This window comes from Erithacus rubecula, assembly GCF_903797595.1.
Source record: "Erithacus rubecula genome assembly, chromosome: 3".
Classification (NCBI taxonomy): Eukaryota; Metazoa; Chordata; class Aves; order Passeriformes; family Muscicapidae; genus Erithacus; species Erithacus rubecula.
Window position 1 is genome coordinate 1265175 of NC_136689.1, and position 18143 is coordinate 1283317.

General features: G+C 44.1%; 1 protein-coding gene across 2 annotated transcripts in view; it reads left to right on the plus strand.

The window, feature by feature from the left end:
- The window catches only part of ALS2CL (ALS2 C-terminal like), a 42049-nt gene that overhangs the window by 14522 nt on the left and 9384 nt on the right, over positions 1–18143 (plus strand). For both annotated transcript variants that reach the window (XM_079300493.1, XM_079300494.1), the window contains exons 6-17: positions 113–241; positions 1914–2033; positions 3214–3290; positions 3830–3896; positions 4357–4553; positions 8294–8359; positions 9288–9386; positions 10362–10520; positions 10771–10882; positions 11738–11815; positions 15364–15488; positions 17415–17588. In XM_079300493.1, coding sequence (XP_079156619.1) covers positions 113–241; positions 1914–2033; positions 3214–3290; positions 3830–3896; positions 4357–4553; positions 8294–8359; positions 9288–9386; positions 10362–10520; positions 10771–10882; positions 11738–11815; positions 15364–15488; positions 17415–17588 — 1403 coding nt within the window. The remainder of the gene's footprint in view (positions 1–112; positions 242–1913; positions 2034–3213; positions 3291–3829; positions 3897–4356; positions 4554–8293; positions 8360–9287; positions 9387–10361; positions 10521–10770; positions 10883–11737; positions 11816–15363; positions 15489–17414; positions 17589–18143) is intronic.

Below are 18143 nucleotides of genomic sequence, written 5' to 3' on the forward strand. Positions count from 1 at the left end.
ACTATGCCAAAAAAATCCACCCTGGATATTGCTAAATATTCCCTAAAATCCAACCTGGACCTCTCCTAACCAAAATGTGAAGTTTTCCTGAATCTTTTCTGTCTTTTTCCAGGGGTCTGAGCAGGATGTGGTGGCTGCTGTCATCCAGGAATTTGGGAAGCTGGAATCTTTCATCAGCCAGGTCCTGGATGAAGCCTGCTTTACCAAGGAGCTCTGGAAATCCTTGGGATACAAATTCACTGTGAGTCCAGAGGAAATTGGGGATGGATTGGGAATTTGGGATGAATTGGGAATTTGATGTGGATTAAGAATTTTATAAGGGTGAGGAATTTGGTATGGATTGGGAATTTGATATGGATAGAGAATTTTAAGTGGACTGGGAATTTGATATGGATGAGGAATTTGATATGGATAGAGAATTTGAAGTGGGTCAGGAATTTGATATGGACTGGGAGTTTGATATGGGTCAGGAATTTGATATGGGTCAGGAATTTGATATGGATCAAGAATTTGATATGGACTGGGAATTTGAGGCTGGAATTCAATAGAGCAAAGTTGGTGGAGGAGTTGGAGAAAATCCCTGGGGGTTTAAAGAAAAATTTGTGTCCCAAGTGTGTCACTGTCACTGGAACCTCAAGTCAGAGGGAATTGGATATGGATTGGGAATTTGATATGGATTTGCTATGGATTAAGGATTTGAGGCTGGAATTCTGTAGGGCAGGGCTGGGTGGAGGAACTGGAGGAAGTCCCTGGGGGTTTTAATGTTGTGTCCCAAGTGTGTCACTGTCACTGGAAACCTCAAGTCAGAGGGAATTTCATTTGAATTAGGAATTTGATACAGATTGGGAATTTGAGGCTGGAATTCAACAGAGCAGGGCTGGGTGGAAAAAGTGGAAAAGTTGGAGAAACTCCCTGGGGGCTCAAAGAGGAATTTGTGTCCCAAGTGTGTCACTGTCACTGGAATCCTGAGCCTGAGGGAATTTGATATAGATTGGGAATTTGATATGGATTGGGAATTTGATATGGATTGGGAATTTAATATGGATTAAGGATTTGAGGCTGGAATTCTGTAGAGCAGAGCTGGGTGGAATAATCAGGGATTTTAGTGTTGTGTCCCAAGTGTGTCACTGTTACTGAAACCCTATGTCAGAGGAAATTTGATTTGGATTGGGAGTTTGATATGGATTGGGAACTTGAGGCTGGAATTCAACAGAGCAGAGCTGGGTGGAGAAAGTGGAAAAGTTGGAGAAACTCCTTGGGGTGGGAGCTCAAAGAGGAATTTGTTTCTCCAGTGTGTCACTGTCACTGGAACCCTGAGTAAGAGGGAATTTGATATGGATCAGGAATTATATATGGATTTGATATGGAATTAAGGATTTGAGGCTGGAATTTCTTAGAGCAGAGCTGGGTGGAAGAGTTGGAGAAACTCCCTGGGAGTTTAAAGCCAAGTTGGTGTCCCAAGTGTGTCACTGTCACTGGAACCCCAAGTCAGAGGGAATTTGATTTGGATTGGGAATTTAATATGGATTAAGGATTTGAGGCTGGAATTCTGTAGAGCAGAACTGGGTGGAATAATCAGGTGTTTTAGTGTTGTGTCCCAAGTGTGTCACTGTTACTGAAACCCTATGTCAGAGGGATTTTGATTTGGATCAGGAATTTGATATGGATGGGGAATTTGGCATGGATCAGGAATTTGATCTGTATTTGATTAAGGATTTGAGACTGGAATTCAACAGAGCAGAGCTGGTTGGAGAAAGAGGAAAAGATGGAGAAACTCCCTGAGGGCTCAAAGAGGAATTTGTGTCCCAAGTGTGTCGCTCTCATGGGAACCCCAAGTCAGCTGCTCCCTGCAGGAATTCCTGCCTGGAATTCCATGGAATCCCATGTCCTGTCCCAATCCTGGCTCTCTCCAGGATGTGCTGTGTGTCCCTGAGAGGAGGCTCCTGGAGGACAGCAGGAACCTTCCCATCTCCTCTGGCAGCTCCCGCTCCGAGCGGCTCCTGCTCTTCGATGACGTCCTGGTGCTCATCCAGGTCAGTGCAGGATCCCCCATGGATAAACAGCTCTGAAACTCCACTGGAATGGCAGAAATGACAGGAATTTCCAAAGGGATGGCAGGAAAATTCACTCTTTTTTTTTTGATGTTGAAAATACAGCAGTTTGGTTGTTGGGAAGGGTTGGGAAAATTTTTTATCGGATGCATCCGTGTGTGGAAAATAAAGGAAAATCTGGGAGGGAGTGAAGGAGATGCACAGAAGATTTTCCCAGGAAATGTGGTTTATCCAACCACTACAGGCACCTTTTGAGTGATCCAAACCCTTTTCTACAGGGAACTGTGGCCCTTGGTTATTCCAAGGAATCTGATGGATCAATGATTAGATTCCATGAGCTCCCACACATTGATTTTATTGGGATAAACCAGATTTTATTTGGATAAACAAGGTTTTGTTGGGATAAACAGGATTTTCCATGTTTGTGCCACGGCTGCAAACATGGAGGTGGTTTTGGGGCTATTTTGGGAATTTTGGGATTTGGGGATGTGTTCCCATGAGAGAATTCCAGTTTGGATAGCTCCATCCTGCCAGGCAGCAGCTCCATGTGAAAACCTGGATGTGAGGCAGGGAAAGGAGGTGGAAAATTTCAATTTTCCTTTTATTCCAACCATTGGAGTTTGTTTGTTCTTTTTGGGTGCTACTGATCCCAAAAGTGACTCCTTAAATTTGGGATTTCTGGGATATTTTTGGTGGTGCCACCTGAAGTCCAAATCCTAAATAAATCCAGGAATGGATTGGATGGAAAGGGAGCTTAAAGATGATCCATTCCCACCCCATTCCATGGTTCCCACCATCCCAGGTTGCTCCAAGCCCTGTCCAACCTTTCCTTGGATACTTCCAGGGATGGGGCAGCCACAAGTCTCTGGGAATTTTGGCTGGAATGATTTGGGAATGTTGCCATGGCATAGGGAAGGAATTCCTGCGGAGGTCAGAGTCATGTGGGAAGGTTTTACTCCTGGAATTTTGGAAGAGCTTTTAGGAGTGCTCAAACAATAACTTCCCAACTTTTCCTGTAGTTTTTCCACCTCCAATGTCTCTCATCCCAATGTGAGATGATGGATGGACCAGAAAATTGGGAATTTGTGCTGCCAGTCCACTCTGCCATTCCATGGATCTTTTCCAGCAACCACAGGACCATTTATCCCCATTTTTTCCCCAGGGAAACAGTTTCCAGAGTTTTGATCTCAAGCTGGTGTGGGTGGATGAAAACTGTGGAGAGAAATCGGCTCCAGGATTGTGAGTGAGAAATTCCCACTGGGAGTTAAAAAAAAAAAATAAAAAGGAACAAAACCATTCAGGTTGATGAGAAAATGATCCTAAACTTTTGATCCATCTGCTTTCTCAGCAGTGGGATTGGGATGTGGATGTGGGGTCTCAACAGCTTGAAATTTGCTGCTGGATTGAAATCCCAGAATTTTTCAGGTTCTCTGGGATAAGCAAATCCAACCTGTGTCCCATCCCCACCTTGTTCCCAGCCCAGAATTCCTTGGACACCTCCAGAGGTGGAGATTCCAAACCTCCATGGGCAATTCCAGTGCCTCACCATGTTTTCCGTGAAAAAAATCCTGCTGAAGTCCAACCTGACCCTCCCCTGGCACAACCTGAGGTCATTCACTCTCATCCCATTCATTGCCAATGAATCCCAAAATTATTTAATCCAGCCCTGGCAAACTTGAGATCTCTCCAGAAAAACCATCTGGAAAAGCACCAGGAGGGGAATGGGAAGAGCTGATGGATTGGGAATTGTGTTTTCCATTCTTTTTTCACCCTCCCAGGTACAACCTGCGCATCACAACCCCGGAAGAGACATTTGTCCTCTCTGCCAAGGACCCCCAGATGAAGGTCAGGCGTTGGGATTTTCCCATGTCTTTATTATTTAAAGCAAGATATTAATCCAGTCTGGGGTTGGGTTGGGATTTTTTGCTCCTTTTCCAGGATTTTTGCCTCCTTTTCCAAGAAGATCCTGGCCAGAGGTGGCTCACAGTTGGTGGCGGGTGAGGAATGTTGGTGGGAACCCATCCATTTCTTGCCGCTTTTCCTGAAGTTTCTCTTTTCCAAATCAACTTGAAATTTGGATTTATTTTTTCAACTATCCAAGCAGAAATTTTTCCTCCCTTTTAACATCCAAGTGGGAATTCCTCCCTCACAGCTGTTGTGCCTTGCTGCAATGCCCACCCTCCAGGAGAGCTGAAGCTGCAGCTGGGTTTTGACGGGAACGCAGCGGTTCCTCGCTCTCTCCTGGAGCTGTCTCCAGTTGATTCTCCCAGGACTGGGGCTGATTCCCTGTTTTCCTTGCCCTCAGGCTGTGTGGAGGTGGAAGCTGGAGCAGGCTGTGCGCCAGGCTCTGAATGGGAAGCGGGATTTTCCTCTCTGGGGCCGCAGTGGGGAGGGCAGCGAGGCGCCGGCCCGACGCTTCTTCACCTACGTGTTCCGCACCGAGGGGCGGCTCCGGGGGGCCACCTACGAGGGAGAGTGGCTCTGGGGGAAGCCCCATGGCAAGTAAGGAACATTTTGGGCAACTTTTCCAAGTGGGAATGAGGTTGGAAGTGCCTTTTGGATCCCTTTTCCAAGTGGGAATAAGGTTGGCAGTGCTGGTTTGGTGTTTTCAGAAAGGTTCGTCAAGATCTCCAAGGTCAACCCAAACTTCTCCAGGTCACTCATTAAGGGGTTGCTCCTTTTCTGGGCAGGCTCTGGGGGCCACCTGCGAGGGAGAGTGGATCTGGGGGAAGCCCTATGGCAAGTAAGGAACTTTTTTGACCCCTTTTCCAAGTGGGAATGAGGTTGGAAGTGCTGGTTTGGTGTTTAGGTAAAGATTCGGCAAGATCTCCAAGGTCAACCCAAACTTCTCCAGGTCCCTAAACCAAATCATGAACAAGTGGCTCTAGGGGTAGCCCCATGGCAAGTAATGAACCTTCTGACCCACTTTTCCAAGAAGGAATAAGGTTGGAAGTGCCTTTTGGATCCCTTTTTCAAGTGGGAATGAGGTTGGCAGTGCTAGTTTGGTGTTTCCATAAAAGTTCGGCAAGATCTCCAAGGTCAACCCAAACTTCTCCAGGTCCCTAAACCAAATCATGAGCAAGTTGCTCTGGGGGAAGCAGCATGGCAAGTAAGGAACCCTTTGGGCCACTTTTACAAATAGGATTAAGGTTAGAAGTGCCTTTTGGGCCCCTTTTCCAAGTGGGAATAAGGTTTGGAAGTGCTGGCTTGGAATTTTGGTAGAGGCTGGGGAAGATCTCCAAAGTCAACCCAAACTTCTCCAGGTCACTCAGCCAAATCATGAACAAGTGGCTCTGGGGGTGGCCCCATGGCAAGTAATGAACCTTCTGACCCACTTTTCGAAGTAGGATTAAGGTTAGAAGTGCCTTTTTGACCCCTTTTCCAAGTGGGAATAAGGTTGGCAGTGCTGACTTTGAATTTCCATGGAGGTTGGGGAAGATCTCCAAGGCCAACCCAAACTTCTCCAGGTCTCTCATGAAGGGGCTGCTCCTTTTCTGCTTTATGGATTAAATCCTAAAGGCTGCCCCAAAAATGTGGTATTGATCACCCTGAGCCTCTACTTTGGATTTAGGCTTGGCTTAAAATCAAGATCTCAGCTTTGAGGTATGAAAATCTCACACTCACAAGGAGGAAAATCTCCACAAAAAAGTATTTTTTATTCTGTGCTATCAAAACCTCTTTGGACTTTATCCAAACTTGAAGCATCCGAACTTTTATCCCAGGAATTAAAGAAAGCTGAAATGCAACAGGAGCTCAAATGGGAACCTGGGAACTGTCCAGTAAATCTGAGTTTAAGTAAGGGAATGTCTGTAAATCAAAGATTCTAACCAGAATTTTTTGGATATGGGATAAAGAAGAGTCTGGGGTTTTTTTTTGGGAAGAAACCTGAAATATGACCAAGCTCCTCAGCCACCAAAACATTTGAAAATTTTCTTTCCCATGAGTTTGACACAGTTAGCTCTGGAAGCAAAAAGGATGGAGAGAGCCTTAAAATAGTGAAAAAATCCAGAACAGAAATGGCTTGGAAGGGATTTGAACCCAGTTCCAACCCCAAATCCAAAACTGAATCCTGAATATTCTGTGGAAGAGATAAAGGAGAGTTTAGGGCATGAGATCTCTGTATCATTCTCACCTTCACTCCCTCAAAACCATCTCCTGGTTTTTGTCCTCTCCTGCCTTAGAGCTGGAAAATTTGGGTAAATCCAAATCTCTCCAGTCTACCATGGTGTGACTTGGGTGAGGCAACCCAGGAAATTTGTGGCAGAATTAAGGGACTTCACATGTTCAGTTCCTTGGATTTGAGTTCCCACTCCTGGAATTCCTGTGCTGGGATTTTGTTGCTGAGAGGTTCCAGAGCAGCATCCTGACCTCGTTGGCAGCTCTGGGATTTCTGAGGGAGGAGAGCTGTGGGAGTGGGAATTTGGGCTCTTTGGGAAAAGCACTGGTGTTGTCCCCTGGCTCTGCTGGAATTCCAGGTGACCTGGGGTGGGGGAAGGCCAGACTCCCACTCAGATGTGCCTTAAACATCCCCCTGCCTGCAGCAGACATGGAATTATGGAATATCCTGAGTGGGAAGAGCTCACAGGGATCAGGTCCAACTCCAAGCCCTGCACAGACATCCCAACAACCCCACCCTGGAGCAGCCTTGGGAATGTGCCCATTCCCTGGGGAATGTTCAGTGCCCAACACCCTCTGGGGGAAGAACTTTTCCCTAAAATTCAATCTAACCCTGACCCAACTCCAGCTGTTCCCTCATCCCCTTTGGCTGCTCCCTTTTTCCATTCCCTTGCACAAAGCCAAAGGAAATTCATTTAAAAAATGGAAATTTCCAACACATCCAAGCAATCCTCTGGAAAACCTGGAAAAGAGCCACTCTTGTGGAGGTGTTTGAAACAAACAACCTTGGTGAAAGTCAAACAACCTCGTCATGGTTTTGGTGTTGCACCATCTCCTGTCAGACAGAGCCAGAGGAGGTTTGGATGAAACATTGGGATGCAATTCCTGGCTGGGAGGGTGGGGAGGGGCTGGGATGGAATTCCCAGAGAAGCTGTGGCTGCCCCTGGATCCCTGGAAGTATTTTGAGGCCAAGCTAGACATTCAGAACAGCCTGGGACAGTGGGAGGTGTCCCTGGATTGGGGTTGGAGCTGGATGTTCTGTAGGATCCCATCCAATCTCCAAAAATTGCAGGATTCCATGAGTTTGAATAGTTCCAATTGGGGTTTTGAGGCAAAGCAGACAAAATCAGCATCAGCCCACAGGAAAAATATTCCAGCATTCCCACAGGGATTCCCAAACTTTGTCCTCCATCTCCAAAAAGAGCTGAGCATTCTCAAATCTCTGATATTCCAGGCTGCTGTCATTCTCTCAGCCTAATTCCCAGCTTTTATTCCAGGCTCAAGATCATTTAAACTCAATGTGGGAAGGAATTCGTGGCTGGGAGGGTGGGTAGGGGCTGGGATGGAATTCCCAGAGCAGCTGTGGCTTCCCTTGGATCCCTGGCTGGACACTTGGAGCAGCCTGGGACCCTTTAGTAGGTTCGTCCCTAAGCCATTCCAGGATTTTGGAATTTTTTGGAATTTGTGGAATGTGCAGGGATCTGATTGTGGGGTTGAGGATGGAATTCAGGCTGTCCCTGGTGTGGGAGGAGTGGGACACAGGGAGGGAGGGACAGGCAGGAATTTCTCCATCACTGACCATTCCCAGCTCTGCTGGCACCTCCTGGAACTGCTTTTCCAACCCCCCCAAACATGGAATTCCCAATCCCTTGGACTGATACTCTGTGTTTTCCCAGTGCCTGACCTGCTGGAATTCCAGGCTATGTTGTCACCATGTCCACGGGGACGTGCCAGGCTGGAACTGCCGTTGGATTAATCCCTGTAATTAACTCTGATCATGTGCAAGCTCCTCAAGGCACCAGCCAGCACCTCCACAAAATACTTTTGGGATTAGGGCATGGAATGGGCTCTTCCCACTCGTGCCAGAGCAGGAAAACATGATGGGATTAAATCCTCCTGCTGAAAACCGAGGCCTGGAGGTGCCTTTTGTGTCTTGGTCCTGCCAGGAATTTTTGGGATCTTGTCCATCAAATCTGGGGATGGTTTGGGTTGGGAAGAACTTTGGGAAAGATCCAATTCCAGCCCTTGACCACGGGCAGCTTGCACTGGGCTCATCTAAGCTGGTCTAAATACAGAGGAATATTCCATGTGGGAATGTTGTGGTGAGAGAATTCCTTGGATTCCAGGGGGACGCTGAAGTGGCGCGATGGACGCAACCACGTCGGGGATTTCCAGCAGGGCCTGGAGCACGGGTGAGCCTTGGGAAATGGGATATTCCCTGATCCTAAATCAGCTGGAATGTGGCTCCTTCCAGAGGTTGGAGCCTGGAGAGAGGGGATTGACAGGCACTGACCCCAGGGGCTGGAATCTGATCCCCAAACCCACGGGATTTATTCCTAGCAAGTGTCTTACAGCTGTTTTTAGATTTCTTTAAAAACTCACTTAAATGAGGAGTTTTTAGAGAAAAAAAACTAATTCCACAAAATTCAAATTGGTTTTTAGGCTTCATCCACTACAATGGTGTGACTGTTTTCCATGCTGGATTTTTTCTATGCTACCCTTTTCCATGCTGACCTTTCTCATGCTGATCTTTTCCGTTCTGAATTTTTCCATGCTTGCCTTTTCCACACTGGCTTTTTCCATGCTGGATTTTTCCATTCTGGATTTTTTCATGCTGACCTTTGCTGTGCTGGATTTTTCCATGCTGGATTTTTTCATGCTGACCTTTTCCATGATAGATTTTTCCGTGCTAGATTTTTCCATTCTGGCTTTATCCACACTGGCCTTTTCCATGCTGATCTTTTCCATGCTGGATTTTTCCATTCTGACCTTTTCCACACTGGCTTTTTCCATGCTGATCTTTTCCACACTGGCTTTTTCCATTCTGGATTTTTTCATGCTGACCTTTGCTGTGCTGGATTTTTCCATTCTGGATTTTTTCATGCTGACCTTTCCCATGCTGGATCTTTTCCATACTGACCTTCTCCATTCTGGATTTTTTCATGCTGACCTTTTCCATGATGGATTTTTCCGTGCTAGATTTTTCCATTCTGGCTTTATCCACACTGGCCTTTTCCATGCTGATCTTTTCCATGCTGGATTTTTCCATGCTGTTTTTTTCATTCTGACCTTTTCCATGCTGGATTTTTCCACACTGACTTTTCCCTGTGTCCCTGGCAGCTTTGGGATCTGCCTGGTCCCGCGGCGCTCCGAGGATCGCTACGACTGCTACAAGTGCCACTGGTACCAGGGCAAGATGAGGGGCTATGGAATCTGTGAGTAAGTAAAATCCAGGATGGATTCCAGGGATTTAAAGATGGAAATATTCCCTGTAATCTTTGGAACCTGCTCTGGAAATGCTTTGTGGGCATTTCGAACTCCGGAATTGTTTGGGAGCTCAAGGATGATCCCACTCCCACCCCATTCCATTATCCCAGGGTGCTCCAAGCCCCAGTGTCCAACCTGGCCTTGGACATTCCAGGGGTCCAGGAACAGCCACAACTTTTCCGGGAATTCCATCCCAACCCTTCTCCACCCTCCCAATAATTCCTTCCCAATATCCCATCCATCCTGCCCTCTGGCAGTGGGAGCCATTCCCTGTGTCCTGTCCCTCCATCCCTTGTCCCCAGTCCCTCTCCAGCTCTCCTGGAGCCCCTTCAGGCCCTGCAAAGGGTTCTGAAGTTTCCCTGGAATTTTTTCTTCTGAGGTCACCCCAAATGCTTCGGCCCTTGGGAACACTGGGCTGCCCCTGGTTCCTGCTCATCCCTATCCCTGATTTCTTCCTGTCAAGTGGGACAAACCCAACATTCCAACTGGGATCAGGCTGTCTCCAGCCTGGATCTTCTGCTCTGTATTTAAACCTGGAGCTGCTGTTCCCAGAGGGACCAGTCCAGGGAAGGGCTGGTGGCCACCACAGTGAGATGGATCCAAACCTGGTTTCCTGCCTATGGATCCAGTTTTCCAGCCTGGATTCACTGTGCCCAGGCTGGTGAGAGGTCAAGGCCTCTCCCAGGACAATTCCAAGCCTGTGTCTTGAGTCCTTGGGTAATTTGGGAAGCTCTGGAATGTCCAGTTTGGGTGGTGCACATTCCCAACAGCAAACAAGGATCAAATCTGGTGCCATTGGACAAATATTTGGAATATTTTGAGATGGATGAGCCTGATCTCCTCGCTTCCCTGGTTTTCAACTCCAGTAGAAATATTCCCAATCAAATCAAATATTCCCAGGCTGGAATTCCATCCCTTTTCCTGCAGGTATGGGAGTGATCTGGTCTACAAGGGCTACTTCAAGGACAACGTGCGCCAAGGGTTTGGGATCCTGGAGAACTTCTCAGCAGAGCATCCCTTCAAATACACAGGACAGTGGGAAAATGACAAAAAGAATGGATATGGAGTCTGGGAAGACAAGGAGAGGTAAAGGAGGGATGGATTAGAGGTGAGGGACAGCATTGGGTTTGATGGGATAAATCCTGGAGATTTGGCATGGATGGGGCAGGATGGAAGGCTTGAATTCCTTGGAAAACATTCCTGGAGCTCAGTTTGTGTGGGACATCCAGGCTGGGGAGTTGTGTCAGGAAAAAACTCCTTCAGGAGGACAAATCCAATGGATTGAGAGCTGGGAAAACAGGGAGAATCCATCCTTTGGCTTTCCCTTGCGTTGCAGAGGGGAGAGGTACATTGGGATGTGGTTGGATGACCAGAGGCACGGAGAAGGCATCGTGGTGGCCCAGTCAGGGCTCTGCTACCAGAGGACATTCCATGCTGATAAAATGGTGGTGAGTCCAAGATTTCCATGGAATCTGGAGATCCCTGGGATGGGGAATTCACCACCAAGGGTGGGATTGAGGTTTCATTCCCAAATTCATCCTGGAGTGTGGGGGGGGCTGCTGGATGGTCACTGGACAGACTCAGGAGTTTATTATTTTCTGTTCTTCAGGTTTGTATTTTATTATAAAGTGTGGGTATAAGAGAGAGAGCTTAGAGAGAGGTTGGAGATCAGAGGTAAGAAGAAAGAGGCAAGAAGAAAGAAGCAAAAGAGAGAGAGACCTTTTCCATTTGCAGTACAATAAGTATTTTTCCATGATGAATATTCTAAATTCCAGCAACCAATCTAATACAATATACTAATTTCTTAATATTTGCATGCAACCTATAGGATCAACTAAATTACCATGTTTTATGTCTTTATCCTTGTCTTCAGATCTTTCCTGCCAAACTTAGGACAAAATATCTGCTAATTCTTTAGCATGTGTAGTATTTAGTATTATCTAAACAAGAGGTCTCAAACCTTAACATAACTATTTTCAGCATCTATTTCAAATACTGCTAAAATCTCTATTTCATCTGTTGTTTCAAAACTACTTGCTAAACATTCATAAATCTTTGTTATACTTTCACCAACACCGGAGTGTTGTGTTTTATTTTTGTTTTTTTTTGTTGCTCCAAGTTTCCTGATCTCCTTCTCCGTGAGTTTTTCCTGGAGTTTCTCCCAAACCTTGAAAAGAAATGTTGGATTTTAAAAAAAAATAAGAAGTTTGCAGAAAATGCATCCCATCAATTTTCCTGGGATGAATTGGAGCGTTGGTGGGAAGTTCATGCCAGGAAATCCTGACTTTTCTTTTCATCCCAAGGGTTCAGGAATTTTGCTCCTGGAAGATGATTCTGTCTATGAAGGAAACTTCACAGAAGATCTGACATTTGTTGGAAAGGTGGGAATTTCCTCCTTCTCCTCCAGGAATTTCCAATAGATTCATCTCCTTCCTATTCCACTTCCCCCATCTTCCTAAAAAAAAAACCAAAAAAAACAAAAAAAAAATTTTCTGAATTTTTGGGATTTTTCTCCCAGAAGGAAAGCTGCAGCTGGGAGATTTTGGGAATTTTGTGAAGAATTTGGGATTTTAATGGTTTTTATTTACTTCAGGTTTTGGTTTTTTTGACTTTTTTTTGGTTTAGGTTTTGGGGTTTTTTATTGGGTTTGATGGGACATTTTTTGTTGGTTTTTTTCCTTTATTCTTGGGGTTATATTGGGTTTTATGGGACATTTTTGGTTGAGTTTTTGGGGTTTTTTATTGGGTTTTATGGGACATTTCTGATTGAGTTTTTGGGTTTTTTCCTCAATTTTTGTGATTTTTATTGGATTTTATGGGATATTTTTTTGGTTGAGTTTTTGTGGCTTGGGATATTTTGCTTGGATTTTATGCAACATTTTTGGTTGAGTTTTGGGATTTTTTAAATTGGGTTTTATGGGACATTTTTGGTTGGTTTTTTTTCTCTATTTTTGGGGTTTTAATGGGTTTTAAGGGACATTTTTGGTTGAGTGTTTGGGTTTTTTTATTGGGTTTTATGGGATATTTTTGATTGGATTTTTTTCTCTATTTTTGGGGTTTTACTGGATTTTAAGGGATTTTTTTGGTTGAGTTCTTGGGGTTTTTTATTGGGTTTTATGGGACATTTCTGATTGAGTTTTTGGGTTTTTTCCTCCATTTTTGTGATTTTTTTATTGGATTTTATGGGACATTTCTGATTGAGTTTTTGGCGGTTTTTTTCCTCAATTTTTGTGATTTTTTATTGGATTTTATGGGATATTTTTGGTTGAGTTTTTGTGGCTTGGGGGTATTTTGCTGGGTTTTTATGCAACATTTTTGGTTGAGTTTTGAGATTTTTTTTATTGGGTTTTATGGGACATTTTTGGTTGGTTTTTTTTTCTCTATTTTTGGGGTTTTAATGGGTTTTAAGGGACATTTTTGGTCGAGTGGGTTTTTTTATTGGGTTTTATGGGACATTTTTGATTGGTTTTTTTTCTCTATTTTTGGGGTTTTACTGGATTTTAAGGGATTTTTTTGGTTGAGTTCTTGGGGTTTTTTATTGGGTTTTATGGGACATTTCTGATTGAGTTTTTGGGTTTTTTCCTCCATTTTTGTGATTTTTATTGGATTTTTGAGGTATTTTTGGTTGAGTTTTTGTGGCTTGGGGGTATTTTGCTGGGTTTTTATGCAACATTTTTGGTTGAGTTTTGGGATTTTTTTATTGGGCTTTATGGGACATTTCTCATTGAGTTGGGGTTTTATTGGGTTTTTACAGGACACTTTTGGTCGATTTTTTTTTTAGGATTTTTTTTTTTTCATTTGGATGTTTTTATTGTTTTTTATTTTTTTTTTTTTTGGAGGGTGTGGCTTTGCAGCTGCACCCAAGATCCTTTTTTAATTTTTTAAACCAAGAACACTTCAGCCTTTGGGGCCACAGGAAATGTTGCAAAACCCTCAGAGCTGCCAAAACCGAGACGGAAATTTGGGATTTCGCAATCCGGGCTCTGCCCTGGCACGTCCAAAGTTTTGTGGCTGGATTTGCACAGGAATTTCTGCTCCAAAGTGTTGAGAAGAATCCTCAGGGCGGGGAAAACAAGTTTTCCCAGAAATCTGAGATGAGCCTGGCAGGAATTCTGGGATGCTGCATAATTAATGCTCATTAATTAATGCAAATGAGTTTTGGCAGCGGAGGAAGAATTTGTCATCATCTTCCTCCTCCAGAGGTGGATAAAGTTGGGGGAAATCCAAGATTTCCTTGAGATCTGAAAATCCATGGGGTGTGGAAAATCTGGAAATCCATGGGAAACTCCAGGAGGGATTAATTCCAGTGCTGGGAATTTTTTTTCCCCACCAAAATTCAGATTTCGATTTAGTGGCGAGTGCAGAAAATTCTGGAATGTGCTTCCTGCTTTTCTGGCCGGAATTGCACAAGCCAGACTTGGGATGTTGATTTGGGTTGAATTTTGGGGGTGTTAATAATTTATAGAGAATTGAGTTATAAATTGAATTGAATAAAATTTAATAATAGAGGATTTAATAATAATTATAGAATTTGATACTAGAAAATGTAATAAAAAATTTAAGAGTAAATAAATAATAGAGAATTGATGGAATAGAGAATATAATAAAAAATAGAGAATTTGTATAATAAAGAGAGAATTTAATTATGGAAAATTTGATAATAAATAGGAAATTTATTTATTTTATTTATATCATAAATAGGCAACTTAATAATTGAAAATTTATATAATATAGAATTTGATAATAGAAAAATTAGTAAGAGAATTTAATACTAAATAGAGAAATTAATGGTAGATAATTTAACAATAGAGAATTTAACCATAGAAAATTTATCAATAGAGAATTTAATAATAAATAAAGAATTTAAGAAGATAGAATTTAAGAATGAATAATTTAATACTAAATAGAAAATTTAAGAATAGAGAATTTGATGAGGTAATTTAATAATAGAGAATTTAATAACAGAGAAATTAACAACAGATAATTTAATACTACATAGAAAAATTAACAATAGAAAATTTAAAAATTAAAAATTTAATATTAGAAAAATTAATAATAGAAAATTTAGTAATAAAGAATTTAAGAATAAAGAATTTTATAATAGAGAATTTTAAAATAGAGAATTAAATACTAAATAGAGAATTTAATACTAAATAGAGAATTTAGAATAGAGAATTTAAGGAGTGAGAATTTAAGAAACAAGAGTTTCATAGAGAACCGGTGCAGAGAAATGCCAGGAGGGAATTCCTGAAAGTGCAGGAAGGAATTCCTGAAATTCCAGGAAGGAATTTCCAAAATGGCAGGAGGGAATTCTGGAAAATCCAGGGGGAAATTCCCGAAATTCCAGGAGGGAATTCCCAAAATGCCAGGAGGGAATTCCCAAAGGAATTCCTGAAATGCCAGGAGGGAATTCCTGAAATTCCAGGAAGGAATTCACAAATGCCGGGAGGGATTTCCCAAAATGCCAGGAGGGAATTCCCAAAGGAATTCCTGAAATGCTGGGAGGGAATTCCTGACATTCTAGGTAGGAATTCCTGAAATGCCAGGAAGGAATTCCTGAAATTCCAGGAGGGAATTCCTGAAATGCCAGGAAGGAATTCACAAATGCCGGGAGGGAATTCCCAAAATTCCAGGGGGGAATTCCCGAAATGCCAGGAGGGAATTCCCGAAATTCCAGGGGGGAATTCCCAAAATGCCAGGAGGGAATTCCCAAAATTCCAGGGGGGAATTCTCGAAATGCCGGGGGGAATTCCCAAAATGCCAGGAAGGAATTCCGAAAATGCTGGGAGGGAATTCCTGACATTCTAGGTAGGAATTCCTGAAATTCCAGGAAGGAATTCACAAATGCCGGGAGGGAATTCCCAAAATGCCAGGGGGGAATTCCCGAAATTCCAGGGGGGAATTCCCGAGCCCTGGTTTTCTCTCCGCAGGGGAAGCTCTCCATGCCCAATGGCTTCGTGCTGCAGGGGGCGTTCAGCGCGCGCGGCGGCCGCGGGCAGCGCACCCGGGGCGTGCTGAGCACGGCCCCCGAGCACGGGCAGCACCGCCCTGACACGTGAGTGTGCTGCTCTGCAATGGACCCCTCCCGCCAATTGATTCCAGTTCTGAAATTAACAGCTCTCAGGTGAAGATAGGGGAATAGGAATAACAGTTATTTACTAGGACAATTAAAATAGCAATGCAGTATTACAAAGAACAATCCCAACCCTGCCAGAGTCAGAATCCAAGCTGGCACAGTCAGTCAGTCAGGGTGGTGGCACAGTCCCATTCCATGGTGCTGCATCCTCCTGCAGGGGCAGATGTGGCTCAGCTGGAGCAGTGCTCCTGGAGAAGGTGCAGTTTCCTCTGAAGCTCCAGGGATGATGTGGAAGGGTCTGGCTTTCCTCTGGAATCCAGTGGAAAGAAGGTCCCTTGGTGTCCAAAATGTCAGTTTTTCTCTGGGTAGGAAAGGCTTGGCTCCTGCCCTGGCTGGAGCATCTCCCAGTGGGATGATGGAATTTTATCAGTCCTGCACTGGGACTCAGTGGCCATGAACAGGAGATATCTCCTGGAGGGAGGATGGGCTGTGGGAAGATAAAGATGATTGCCCAGCTGGTTTAAAGATGGCCCATTAGCAGAGAATATGTGCCAGGAGATAAAGATCACTGCCACACCCAGTTTTTAACAATGGCCCATTAACAGGAGATATCTCCCACAGTGATAAGAATTGCTGCCACACCCAGTTTGTAACAATGGCCCATTAACAGGTGATACCTCCTGGATGAAGGGTGGGTCATGAGAAAGATAAAGATGATTGCCCAGCTGGTTTAACGATGGCCCATGAGCAGAGAATGTGAGCCAGGAGATCAGGGGCACTGCCACACCCTGCTGCAACAGACAGTGACAGAATTCACATTTCTGGCACATCCTGTACTGCAGCCAAGGCAGTGAGCAGCAGGATCCTCTGGAATTCTGCATCCCACAACAACTCCAGAGCCATCCCGGATTGGGTTCCTGCCTGGGAATTCATCCAGGCTGGGTTGATGGGAAAGGGATCCTGTGGGGTACATTCTGTGTGGGATTGAGGGATGGGGGGTTTTCCTGGAAAATCCTGGGATTTTCATGGAGTTAATTCCATGTGAGGATGAGGAGATGGATTTGCAGAAATCATAGGGTTAATTCCATGTAGGAATGAAGGAATTGATGTTTTAGTGCCATCCTGGGGTTTTTATGGAGTTAATTCTATAGGGAAGCAGGAATGGATGTTTTCCTGCATTTGTGGGATCGTCAAGGAGTTAATTCCATGTGAGAATGAGGGAATGGATATTGCCCTGAAATCCTGGGGTTAAATCCATGTGGTGAGTGGGAACGGATGTTTTCCTGAAATCCTGGGATTTTCATGGAATTAATTCCATGTAGGAATGAGGGAATGGATGTTTTGATGCCATCCAGCCCAAATTCCCCCCAAATTCCAGGTCCCCTCACAAATTCCATCTTTTTTCCCTCTAGAACATTCCCAGAACCTCAGAGCATCCATGGGACAGAAATTCCTTTTTCCAGAGCAGAAAAGCTCCTGGGAATGGTGCTCAACTCTTATCCAGCTTTTCTCCAGGAATTCAGAGGAGATAAAGAATCTGTAATTAGAAATATTTAGGAATATCCAGCAGTGCATGGAGCAGGAAGACTTGGATTAATTAAAAAATTCCAGATTATTTCTGTCCCTGGCAATTCCATCCCAGCCGAGAATTTCTTTCCAAAATTCTATCTAAATCTCAATTTTTCCAATAGGAAGTCATTCCCTATTTTCCTATCCTTCCATCCTTTATCCCAAGTCCCTCTCCAGCTGTTCTGCAGCCTCTTTAGTCCCTGGAATTTTCCCTTTTCTAGGAAAGAATTGCCACTTTCCCAGCCCTGTGTTTCTATCAAATCCCAGAGAATTTTCCCATTTTTGAGGGGGAAATCCACAAGAATTTTGGAAAAATCCCAATTTTGTGTTTTCCAGCCAGCTGGGCCTCAAGGAATTCCCAGTGGAGAAGAGATGGACGGGAATCTTTGAGCAATTCCTGGAATTCCTCCAGTCTGGCTGCAAGGAGGAAATGGAGGAATCTTTCACAGGATTCCACATCCAATCCAGCAAGGAGCTGAGGAAATCCCAGGAATATCTGTTCTGCCAAAGGTATGGAGGGAATCCCAGGAATTCCTGAGGAAATCTGGGAAATCCTGGAAATTCCTGTTCTGTCAATGAGGAAATCCTGGGAATTCCTGTTCTGACAAAAAGGAAATCCCAGGAATTCCAGAGGAAATCCCGGGAATCCCTGAGGAAATCTCAAGAATCCCTGAGGAAATCCTGGGAATTCCTGTTCTTTTAATAAGGAAATCCTGGGAATTCCTGTTCTTTTAATGAGGAAATCCTGAGAATTCTCATTCTGCCAATGAGGAAATCCCAGGAATATCTGTTCTGCCAAAGGTATGGAGGGAATCCTGGGAATTCCTGAGGAAATCCAGGGAATTCTTGTTCTGTCAATGAGGAAATCTCAGGAATCCTTGAGAAAATCCCACTAATTCCTGTTCTGTCAAAGGTGCATTGGGAATCCCAGAAATCCCTTAGGGGATACTGGGAATTCCTGTTTTGCTAAAGAAGAAATCCTGGGAATTCTTGTTCTGCCAATGAGGAAATCCTGGGAATTCCTGTTCTGCCAAAGAGGAAATTCTGGGAATTCCCATTCTGCCA